Genomic DNA, 12,953 nt, shown 5'->3' with positions numbered 1-12,953 from the left:
TTTTTCCCAGGATATCTTTACTGGAGATGGGAGAAGAGATGGAGTTTTCATGTAACTAGGACTTTTAGTGGCCTGCTCTGATATGCTGGAATCCCTGAGACATGTATACAAACTACATACACCTCAGGCCCCATGAGTCTTGTTAGATATGTCAAGCCTTTGATATTAAAAAATACCTCTGAAATTTATTAAAGATTAAATATCTATTGCTTTATATACCATGGTCACTATACTTTTTGTTATAGCTATTATAACTAGCAGTACCAAATAAAACTTTCCTTCCTAAATTCATAACAATAAAACTTTAAAGAAATTTTTAAAATTACAGATAAATAAGTACAAGTGCCTCAGTTGTGGCACAAATCACCAAGGTGGTCCCTGAATGACTAAAATGCAAGAAGCACAGCCCTTTTCTCTGGAAAGAAACAATGAAGGGTACCACCATTTAGACTCCAAAACCTCTGCTCCTCTCTCTCCCTTCCCCTTCAGCCCATTGCTGATCCACATTGAGTCTCTCCATATAAGAAAGATTCTAAGTATTGCTGCCCTTCCATGACCATTCAGCCTCCAAGGCAGCCCCAAGACACTTCTGTTACCCTCGGACACAGTAGAAAACAGTTTGAGAATCACAAGATAAATTTCAAACCATGTGATTAGGACTTCCAAGCTAAAAAGATCTGAGTTGGAGTCCTATGTCTCCCTATTACTAGCTGTCTGCCTCCAGTCATGTCCCTTACCGTCTCTGAGATTGAATTTTATCATCTGTAAAACAGCAGTAGTAGATTCTAGCAACAGGACTGTTTCAAGGATTAAATTAATCACTGTGTATAGGGTGATACAACATTGCTTCTGGCTCATAATAGGCATTTAATGTGACTTTCCTTACCACTGTATACAGGACCTCCTGCCATGATCTGGCTTCTACCCACCCCCGTTTTGAGCTTCATCTCTACATGCATCCCCAAAACCCCAAACCTTATGCTGCAGATATATCCAATTACTCACAGTCCCTCAATCACAGCATGCTATTTCAGACTTCCAATCTCTTGACCAATCTCACACAGATTTCCCTTCTAGAAATGCTCACCCACCCATTCATCTAACAAATACTTTTTAATTCCCTTCATTATATCCTCCTTACTCCTTAGTCTCCTACCATAAAACATTTTATTGCATCAGTTTGCTCACAAGTCTATCTCCTACTTAGGACTATGAACTTCTAGAGGGCAAGGGACCACTTGTCTTTGTATCCTCAACCTCTAGCATAAAACGGAGACAATAGTAGGTGTCCCATTCATGTTTAAGTGACTATGCTGCTGCTGCTGCTAAGTCGCTTCAGTCATGTCCGACTCTGTGTGACCCCATAGACGGCAGCCCGCCAGGCTCCGTTGTCCCTGGGATTCTCCAGGCAAGAACACTGGAGTGGGTTGCCATTTCCTTCTCCAATGCATGAAAGTGAAAAGTCAAAGTGAAGTCGCTCAGTCGTGTCCGACTCTTAGCAACCCCATGGACTACAGCCCACCAGGCTCCTCCGCCCATGGGATTTTCCAGGCAACAGTACTGGAGTGGGGTGCCATTGCCTTTAAGTGACTATACTAGAAAGCAAATTGTAAATGAAGCAACATTCTTATATTTCTATAGTAAGTTCTCAATACTTACGTGCATGAAGCAAGCATCACTGGATACGCCACTTTGGGTAACAAAGCATCCTATTGGAAATCCTGTTGTACAGTACTTATTTCCACCATTTATATCACGACACCATACCACTGGCATATTATCAATAATCCTAAATATAAATATTTTAAGGAAAAGATTTAATAAGCAATTTATATCAAGCAAAACTAACATCATCTTACACATATTTAAGTTCAGATTCTTGTTTGGTTTTGTTTTGGCCACACCACATGACTTGCAAGATCTTAGTTCCCCAACAAAGGATTGAACCCAGGCCCATGGCAGTGAAAGTGCCGAGTCCTAACCACTGGACTGCCAAGGAATTCTCCAGAAGCAGTTTTAAAATCTATTTAATATCTACCTGAAATTATATACTATTTTTTTGTGGATTGGCTTTGATTAAAAATCTTAACTTATGGGGAGGAGGTGGGAGGGAGGGCTTAACAAGGAAGAGGTATACGTATACATACAGCAGATTGATGCTATTGTACAGCAGAAACTAACACAACATTGTAAAGAAATTACATTCCAATTTATTTTTATTAATTTATTTGTACTCCAATACTTAAAAACTCTTTTTAAGAATCTGAACTTAAGGAATTCCCTGGTGGTCCAGTGGTTAGTACTCCACTCTTTCACTGCCAAGGGCCTGAGTTCAATCCCTGGTCAGGGAACTAAGATCCCACATGCTGTGTGGCATGGCCAAAAAAAAGAAAAAATAAATAAATAAATAAAAATTCTTCCACTCATTACCCATTCAACAACTATTTACTGAACACCTGCCATCTGCCAGGCACTAATACATAAATTCATTTTCAGATAAGAAATAAAAAGGATGCTATATGAAATCTAGCAAATAAAGAAGTCACCCACAAGTTTACCAACTGTCAAACATTGTTTTTCATTCTGTTCTCTTTCCTTGAAGATGATTTTTAAATCTCCAATCAAGATTTCCCCCAATCCATCCCCAAATGCCAACATATTTTCAAAGAATGCAAACTGGTTAATTACTCTATAGTAAAACTACTAATTTATACTATCACAACATACATTTCTCCAAAGGGAAATAAAACTGCTTCTGAAGGGAATTGAAATTTTAAGTCATACGATGTCAGATGCCAAACATACCAGTGATGTTGATAATTCAGTTGCATTCCTCTCTTCAAAAAATCCAGCTTTTTCTTTTGATCTTCCTTTGCTGTATCATAAGATTTCATACAAACTTTCACACATGTCTCTGACTTGTTAAAGGAAAACTGTTAAGAAAGAAAATTAAAAATATTAAGAGATTTGGACTAAGTTGTACAAACCAAAATTCACAAAGTAAGCACTTTATCTTACAGATAAAACTTTTCTTCAGAGATTTCAGTAGGCCATGATTCTCAACACTATTTCCTCTACACTTCAGTACACATCTGAAGTAATTAAACTAGACACACACTGCTTTCAAGAGAACCTGCCTTCTTCAGTACTATATAAGGTGGGGTATAAAATCCACTGCAGCTTTCTATAAATTACCCTGATCTAGAACACTTCACTTAAAACTGATAATAAAATTGGTTGTAGTGATGGTTATGCTGCTGCTGCTGCTGCTGCTAAGTCGCTTCAGTCGTGTCCGACTCTGTGTGACCCCATAGGCGGCAGCCCACCAGGCTCCGCCATCCCTGGGATTCTCCAGGCAGGAATGCTGGAGTGGGCTGCCATGTCCTTCTCCAATGCGTGAAAGTGAAAAGTGAAAGTGAAGTCACTCAGTTGTGTCCGACTCTTCGCGACCCCATGGACTGCAGCCTAACAGGCTCCTCCGTCCATGGGATTTTCCAAGCAAGAGTACTGGAGTGGGGTGCCATTGTCTTCTCCAGTGATGGTTATAGAACTCTATGAATATACTAAAAAGCACTGAAATGGACACTTATGAATGGGTGAATTATTTGGCATGCAAATGATCCCTCAATAAAAGTGTTACCAAAAAATAATAAGAAAATATTTGAAACTTTTAATATGAAATCTCTTATTTACAAAGTCTGGCTACTGGAGATGACCAAGGTGAAGTGCTAGTGTTGTTAATCAGAAAACAATGAGCAAGAATGAACAATGAAAATCCAATACCTGATATCCTGAAATCATACAATATTAACCCCAAACTGAATTGAACTGTCATGTTTCTTCAGTGCAAAGCATACCATTTCTTGAAAAGGTGCACTTTTCTTTTAGTACAATGGTACAATAGGGGGAGTATGTGCAACTTTAATCATCAAAAAGCAAATGCCTGACACACAGACCAATGGAACAGATCAACAGAGAGCCTAGGAATTACACCTACACAACTAGGCCCAAGTGACTTTTTTTACAAAGGTGCAAAAGCAAGTCAGTGGAGAAAGAATTGAAACTGTTGAAAAGGTCTTTTCAGCAAATGGTACGGAAGTAATTGCACACCTACAGGCCAAAAAAGAAAGAAAAAAAAATTTCAACCCAAACCTCACACCTTATACAAAAAACAATTCAAAATGGATCACAGACTTAAAGATATAAATCTAAATTATAAAACTTTTAGAAGCATAGAAAAATGTTTTTAGGCCCGAAGGCTATACAAAGTCTTCTTAGACTAGACACCAGAAGCATGATTCATAAAAGGAAAACTTGATTACTGGACCACAGAAAATTTTAAGTATTTGTTTCATGAAAGACCCTAATAAGAAGTCAAAAAAAAAAAAAAAAACAAGTCACAGACAGGCAGAAACTATTTGCAAGTGACTGCTGCAACAAAGGAATCATAACTAGAATATATAAAGAATTCTGAAAACTAAACAGAAAAAGAATAGTAAATGGAGAACTTTAGGGAGCCTTGTGCTGATAGAACTATGCTATGTATTTACTGTGGTAGTAGGTACACAAATCTGCATCACACACACACAAATAAGTGCATGTAAAACTAGTGAAATCTGAATAAGCTCTGTGCATTGTCTAACGGTTTTGCTGTCATACTGTAGTTATACAAGATGTTGTTGCTGTTGTCAGTCACTCAGTCGTGTCCAACTTTTTGTGACCCCACAGACTGCAGTACTCCAGCCTTCCCTGTACTTCACTATCTCCCAGAGTTTACTCAAACTCATGTCCATTGAGTCATTGATGCTATCTAACCATCTCATCCTCTGCCACCCTCTTCTTTTAACGTGCAAGATGTTACCATTGGGCAAACCTGGGCAAAGCGTACATGAGACCTCTCTGTTCATTCTTTTGTCATTTCCTGTGAATCTATAATTACTTCAAAATAAAAAGTTGTAAAACAGGCTAATGCCTGATGGTTTCACATATATGGATCAAATTATACACTTTTAATATATATAGTTTATTGTACCTCAGTTATACTTCCATGAAGTTGGGAAAAAAGAAAAAAATTAGTGCCTTCATAATCATAACTGCTCATGAAAACATCCTTACTCTATCATCACATCTATTAAGATATTGAGGGCAATATCAATAGACACTGAGAGTCCAATTATATCTACTTATATCACCCTACCCAAAATATATAAGAACAAAAAATTAAACTTTTTATGAAGCAAAAAAAAAAAAAATGTGAAAGGCAAAATCATCGTGTGGAACCACCGACTACTGCAGAAAGCTTAAAGAGCATAGAGTCATCCCACAGTATCAGTCATTGTACTCAGTCTCTGAGTCACGTCTGACTCCCTATGACCCCATGAACTATAGCCCACCAGGCTCCTCTGTCCATGGAATTTTCCAGGCAAGAATACTGGAGTGGGTTGCCATTTCCTCCCCTAGGGGATCTTCCCAATCCAGGAATCAAAATCTCTCATCTCTTGCTTCTCCTGCATTGTCATGCTGATTCTTTACCACTAGTACCACCTGGGAAGCCCAGTGAAGTATATCAGTGGAAGACATCAAGATCCATAGACACCAAAATCCACCATTGCCCAAGTCCCTCATATAAAATGGTGGAGTATACACATATGTTGGAGAAGGCAATGGCACCCCACTCCAGTACTCTTGCCTGGAAAATCCCATGGATGGAGGAGCCTGGTAGGCTGCAGTCCATGGGGTTGCGAAGAGTCAGACACGACTGAGTGACTTCACTTTGACTTTTCACTTTCATGCATTGGAGAAGGAAATGGCAACCCACTCCAGTGTTCTTGCCTGGAGAATCCCAGGGATGGGGGAGCCTGGTAGGCTGCTGTCTATAGGGTCGCACAGAGCCAGACACGAATGAAGCGACTTAGCAGCAGCAGCAGCATACACATATGGGGCTTCCCAGGTGGCGCTAGTGGTAAAGAACCTGCCTGCCAATGCAGGAGACAGAAGAGACACTGGTTCCATTCCTGGGTCAGGAAGATCCCCTAGAGGATGGCATGCCAACCCACTTCAGTATTCTTGCCTGAAGAATACCATGGATAGAGGAGCCTGGTGGGCTACACTCCAGAGGGTCACAAAGAGTCTGACACAACTGAGGTGACTTAGCATGCATGCATACGCATATAACTTGTACACATCCTCCCCTATATAGGTAACCCTTGGACAATGCAGTTAGGGGATCAACCCTCCCTGAAGCTGAAAATCTACCTACAACTTATAGGGTGGCCTTCCACATAGACAGTTCCTCTGAATGAGATTCCACATCCACAGATTCAGACAACCATAGATCATATAGTGGAAAAAAAATCTGGGTATAAGTAGACCCACACTGTTCAAACTTGTGTTGTTCAAGGGTCAACTGTACTTCAGATCATCTCTAGATTACCTATAATACTTAATATATAATGTAAATGCTGTGTAACTAGTTTTAAGCATAATGTAAATACCATGTAAATTCTAATTTTGCTTTTGGGGACTCTGGAATTTTTTACCTGAATATTTTTGATTCTCAGTTGGTTGAATCTTCAGATGCAGAACCCTCAGATTTGGAGGGCCGACTATATTAATGCATTCTTCTGGCAACACCAGATTCTACCTCCTTTCCTTTTTCTTTTCCTTTTAAAGCAAAGACTCTTTGGTATGACTGTTGACCCTTGAACAACTACAAGTCTGAACTGCCCAGGTCTATTCTTATATGTGGATTTTTTTCAATAAATATACAGCAGACCCTCTGTATCTATAGGTTTGACATCCACGTATTCAACCAACTGTGGATGGTAGATGGCAAACTTAACATGTGAACCATGGTTCGTTCAATCTACAGATGCAGAACCTGCCTGTATGGAGGGCTGACTATGGGACTTTGAGCATATGTGGATTTTGGCATCCACAGTGGGTCCTGGAACCAACTTCTCATGGATACTGACAGACAACTCTATATGTAGTCAGTTCTGAGAAGATTCACTTTAAAATAAAATTTAAAATAAGATAACTGAATAACCTCATAAGGAGACGATGTAATTCTTTCTCCAAACAGTACTTGTCCGAGATTTTCAGAAGGACTTTGCTTTTTGAAGTCATGACAGAAATCAAATCTAAAAAAAGAAAAGTTTAAGTAAGGCTTAAAAAAATTCAACAAAGAAATCAGTCCTGATCATTTATCTAGCTGCTCCACCTTTCATGGTAGATTCTGTGTTTCTCTTTAAATTGTTTAACCTCTGATAATTATGAATTCATGATTCAAAATGCTCATGGTACTGCTCTTGACTTTTGTAATGTAGGTAATCACAATCAGAAGGAAACCAACACTATTTTTAGGGTTAAACTTCAAATGACATGTAAGCACAAATAAGGAAATCATGGCTTAAAGTCTGTACTGATTCTAACCTGAGACATTTAGAAACTGTAATTATCAGTTCTGACCAAAGGGGAATTTTTAAAAAAAAGCCCCCAAACACATTCTCACATATTCACAAATCAAATGGTTTCTAACTGAAAAGAATCACAACTATGTTTAAGTAAATTTGAATGTAAAATGGTTTACATAGAAGATAAAATAAATAGTAGGCCTGAGTAATATTTTTAATACTCATACTAACACCCTACATTTACACCTGGCATTTTAATGAAAATGAGACTTGATTTTATTTCTGCTTAATTAGAGGCAGTAAAGCAATACCAAAGGAAACTATGATCATTTTTTTCCAAGAAGTGCATCATTTGTTGTTATTGTCAAATGAATGATCATACTTAATCTTCAATATGTAATAACTACTCACTACTAAACTAAGCACCTTCATCCATTAAAATCTTAGTAGAAACCTACCTATCCGATGTTTTAGAAATAAGGTACAACTGCAAAGATATTTTTTCAAGGTTCAAAGAGTAGCAAATTTATAACTTGCCTTTCTTATAAAGAAAAATCAAGAGTGGAAACTTCCTAATCTTTTAAGCATTTGTCTTACATTGAAAGTTCTCTATTCTAATCATTTTTTCCTATTACCTTTATTATAATATTACCATATTTCTTAACATACCCATGGCTTGCATTCACTAACTTTAAAAACTGAAGGCACATCTGAACAGTATTATATCATAATTGTGATATAAATTAATCACAATTATATGAACTATATCAGATATAATTATAATACTTATAACTTACGTATTATATTCATAAGGCAGCACAGACTCTACTGAGTCCAATCTGTTTACATACAGTTCTATTGATGACTGCAAGAAGGAAAAAAAAACATTAATAATACAAAGTAAAATAAGGTAGCACTTGCAAAATATATAATGAAGCAACTGAAAGGTAACTGGGTTTATCACTCCCATCAATTTATAACTGTATATTTATAAATTTATAACAGTGTAGTGTTGTACATTTATAACACAGTACAGTTATAAATTTTAACAGTATAGCTATAAATTCATAACATTTCATTTATCTGGCATTATCAGGGTCTCTGAACATATAAATTTTTCAGATACCTCAGCCATTCTTAACTTTTTAAAATCATATAACACTTCAAGAATATGATGAAAACTATGTTCCATCTCCCCAGAAAAGCACACACATTCACCAAATTCCATATTCAGCTTTAAGAGGCTTCATAAGGACCCTAGCGTCCATGGAACTCAAGAACTTGAAATAATTAAGCTACCTGCATAAGTGCTTTTTTTGCATTATTTTAACTATTTTTATAATTATTCTAAAATACACTTCACTCTTTCCCATCTTAAACAAAACATTATGATCACAATTTAACCTTCCTTGATGACTCACGGTCATTTTGAGCATCAGCCATTGCACTTGCTTTGGCTCTATGACATCTTCAGTATCAACTGAAATGAGAAGAGTTATTTGCCCCAAAACTGAATGGCAAGAGATGACTACTCACACCCTCACTACCCCCACTCACTCAAGTGTACCAAAGAATATAAACTTGTATGTAAAGATTTTATGTCTCTTTCCTTATGGCTGTTGCTGTCATTACATGTATAGTCTGATTTTATTTTGGTAAAAAAAAAATGCATGTGAACTCTCATTCACTCCTGGTTGGGAATGTAAAATGGTATGGCTACTTTGGAAGACAGTTTAGCAGTTTCTCACAAAACTAAACATACTCTTACCGCATGATCCAGGAATTTTGCTCCTTGGTATTTACTCAAAACAGTTGAAAACATGTCCACACAAAAAACTTACACACAAAGTTTATGGCAGCTTTATTCATCATTGTCAAAATTTGGAAGCAACCAAGGTGTCCTTTAGTAGATGAATAGATAAATGTACTGTGGCACATCTAGACAATGGAATATTATTCAGCACTAAAAAATGAACTAGTCCACTATGAAAAGACATGAAAGAGACTTTAATCATATTACTGTGTGAAAGATGCCAAGCTGAAAAGGCTACATACTGTATGATTTCAACTATGTGACATTCTGGAAAAGGCAGAAGTGTAGAGACAATAAATACATCACCGGTTGTCATGGATTAAAGGGACATTAGGATGAGTGAGCAGAGAAAACAGAGGATTTTTAGGGTAACGAAATTACCCTGTGTGATATTATAATGATGGATACACATCACTATACATTTGTTCAAACTCATAGGATGTACAACACTAAGATTAAACTGTAATGTAAACTATGGACTTTAGGTGATAATGTTATTCAGTGCAGGTTCACCAACTGTAAGAAAGGTACCTCTGGTTGGGGATGTTAATAATGGGAGAGGCTATGCATGTGGGGGGCAAGGCATATGGTAACTCTATATGCTCTCTGCTCAATTCTGCTGTGAATCTAAAACTGCTCAAAAAAATAAAGTTTACTGAAAGTATAAATGTGCAGTTGTTCAGTCGTTCAGTTGTGTCCGACTCTTTGTGACTCCATGGACTGCAGCACACCAGGCTTCCCTGTCCTTCACTGTCTCCCAGAGTTTGATCAAATTCCTGTTCTCTCAGTCTGTGATGCCATCCAATCATCTCATCTCACTACACGATTTCTGCCTATCTGAAATCAAGAGGCCAGACACTATCTGATTTCAGCCAATCGGAAATCCAAGAGGCTGGACACTATTGAATTCAGGAAGTTTGGCATGCTAAACATAAGAAGGTACAATCTCAGAATCAAAAGTAGAAGCAAGTAAATCTAAAAGAAGAGCTTACAAAAGAGAAATTCCAGACATTTGATATGGTTAAAGATTATATTATTTTTGCTAGGAAGTCTGCTGAAATAAAGAAGAACGAGCCAGCACTAGGCATTACCAGGCAGAGAAAAGGCAGGTGTAAAATAATTTTTAATGCCATTTCTTACTTACTGTATTTGGCAAGATGATGGCTCAAAATGCTACTATCAATACTTCTCAAAGGAAAAGGCAAGCTCCAGGTTTTAAGTGCAAATTTGCTGCACCTAGACCTGGTCTCTAAAAACCCCAACTTTCAATTTGTTAAGTCTGTAGTCAAGCCACACCTAGCACTGTTCTTAGCTCTAAAGCCTTTGCGATTCCTTTTACCAAAACATTGCTCACACACTTGACAGGCAACTTGAGACCAGAAAATAAGTCTTACTATTCATTAGTACTTTTTCAATGGATTACTTGCAAAAAAAAATTTACAGTGAGTTTCTAGTTTAAAAAAACAAGGCTGCCAACGAAGGAAGCCAAAAATTTATCAGGGGGACGTGCGGAAGAGGAACTGAGCAAGAAACCTCTGGCTAAAGAAAACTCATAATGATAATGGTCACCACTTATTGAAAGCTTACCATGTGCCAGATGTTTTTGTCAGTGCTTTTCATACCTTGTCTCATTTTAGTCTCACAAGTCTGAGAGGTAAATATTATCTTGCTGTTTGCAGAGAAGGCTCAAGGGAAACCAACATGAATTAACAAGAATTAAACAGGTAAAAATCTGAGACCACAGGAGTTAGGAGTGACACACACATGGTGTGACTATAGGTAAGATCAAGTGAGAAGTGTGTCTTGAAAGGCAGATTGTATAAAGGGGACAACAGGAAGGGGAAGTGGGGGAGAAGACTATACGTAGCGGAAGAGGAAGGAACCACCGGAAGAGGAAGGAACCACCGAAATGGAGGGGGAGGGGAGGAGCTACGAAGGGGAGGGGCTATGACGGGGAGGGGCTATGATGAGGGAGGGGCTATGATGGGAGGAGCTATGACGGGGGAGGGGCTATTGCAGGGAGAGCTATGGAGGGGAGGGGCTATGATGAAGGAGGGGGCTATGATGGGGGAGGGGCCATTACAGGAAGAGCTATGGAGGGGAGGGGCTATGACAGGGAGGGGCTATGACGGGGGAGGGGCCATTACGGGAGGAGCTATGGAGGGGCGGGGCTATGACAGGGAGGGGCTATGACAGGGAGGGGCTATTACAGGGAGAGCTATGGAGGGGAGGGGCTATGACAGGGAGGGGCTATGACGGGGGAGGGGCCATCACGGGAGGAGCTATGGAGGGGCGGGGCTATGACAGGGAGGGGCTATGACGGGGAGGGGCTATTACAGGGAGAGCTATGGAGGGGAGGGGCTATGACGGGGGAGGGGCCATTACGGGAGGAGCTACGGAGGGGAGGGGCTATGACGGGGAGGGGCTATGGGGGGGAGGTTGGAACCACTTGGGAGGGGCTGTGAGGGAGTAGGCAGGACCAAGCAGGAGCAGGAACTAGGGGGACCAAGGAAGGGGCGGGGCCAAGGGGAGGGCGGGGGCAAAAAGGAGGGTGGAATCTAGGAGAAGAGGGGAAGGGAGGGGCTGAGCTGAGAGGGAGGGGACGGGAGGGGAGGGGCTGAGCCGAGAGGGAAAGAAAGAGGATCAAGGGAAAAAGATAGATCCGGATCTGCCAAGTGCGAGGCTCTGCGATCGAGACCCTGAGACACACCCACAGAGGGGCCTTAGGCATTCCGGCTAGAGTCAGAGAGCTCTCAGCACTCGTCGGCCCCGGTGTGCCTGATACTCCAACCCGAAGCCTTCCCCTCACATCTCACTTCCTCCCTCTAGTCCTCACCTGACAGTAATTGGTCTCTCCATTCACTTCGCAGAAATTGACTGGCGCCAACCCGGGAAGATAGAAAGCGTTGGAGCTGGCGGTCTGAAGGCCCAGGATCAGTCCCAGCACCAGCAACCCCCTGAGCCCGGGGAGGGTGGGCCATAGGCTCCAGGGGTTGGTTCCCAGGCAGAAACCACGAATACTCATTTTAGTAGCCGGTTCTGCGCTTGGGGACACACACACCGTGGGCGAGATTGGACCCAGTGGAAAGAAGAAGCGGAAGTGATAAGGAGAACAGTGAAAGGACAGAGGAGAGCCCAGACCGTCTAGTGAGACTTAGCACTCTGGGGAAGGCCAACTGTTCAGGCCAGATACTGGCTCGTAACTCGGTTGCTACGCGACCTGGCTGCCTTTATGAGCGCGCGCGCCGTACGCATGCGTGATGGTCCTGCTGCGTCTTCCCCCACCTTCCCCCTCCTCCCTGCCCCCCTCCCCTTCCTCCCAGCATCCCCTGCGGAACACGTTCCCGCGGTTTGAGCGGCTTCTCGCGCGCCTCTTTAAGAGGTTCCTCGCATAGTCTGGAGGGAGGGTGCAGGGTGGGGGAATGGTTGTGAGGTGGGGATGCAGTCTGAAAGATTTCAACTTTCCAACATCCCAGAGTCTGGCATCCTCTTGACTTTGCCTCTCAGCACCAGAGTAACAGGGTTACCGGGCGGTAAGCCGCCCGGCCATCTTCAGGTCTTGCTGCAGGTGGGTGGAAGGGAGAAGACAGGAAATTCCTGGACCTTGTTGCCCACTATAATTATTACTACGGGCTTGAAATGCAGCTAATCCAAAACTGATGTTCTGTAAGTGTACATTGCATGTTACTGTTGTTCAGTCGCTAAGTCATGTCCCAGTCTGCAAG

The 12,953-nt window shown here is 40.7% G+C and overlaps 1 protein-coding gene across 1 annotated transcript in view; it reads right to left on the bottom strand.

Annotated features, from left to right (window-relative positions):
* The window catches only part of LOC128070287 (transmembrane 9 superfamily member 2-like), an 82,744-nt gene extending 70,491 nt beyond the window's left edge, over positions 1 to 12,253 (bottom strand). Inside the window, exons 1-5 of the mRNA XM_052663592.1 lie at positions 12,065 to 12,253; positions 8,213 to 8,280; positions 7,049 to 7,142; positions 2,806 to 2,933; positions 1,660 to 1,789 (exon numbers count right to left, since the gene is read on the bottom strand). Coding sequence (XP_052519552.1) covers positions 1,660 to 1,789; positions 2,806 to 2,933; positions 7,049 to 7,142; positions 8,213 to 8,280; positions 12,065 to 12,253 — 609 coding nt within the window. The remainder of the gene's footprint in view (positions 1 to 1,659; positions 1,790 to 2,805; positions 2,934 to 7,048; positions 7,143 to 8,212; positions 8,281 to 12,064) is intronic.
* Between the last annotated feature and the right edge of the window lie 700 nt (positions 12,254 to 12,953).

This window comes from Budorcas taxicolor, chromosome X (assembly GCF_023091745.1).
Source record: "Budorcas taxicolor isolate Tak-1 chromosome X, Takin1.1, whole genome shotgun sequence".
In the NCBI taxonomy this organism is placed as follows: domain Eukaryota; kingdom Metazoa; phylum Chordata; class Mammalia; order Artiodactyla; family Bovidae; genus Budorcas; species Budorcas taxicolor.
Note: the sequence above shows the minus strand (reverse complement) of the source record. Positions and strands in the feature narration are given on the sequence as shown.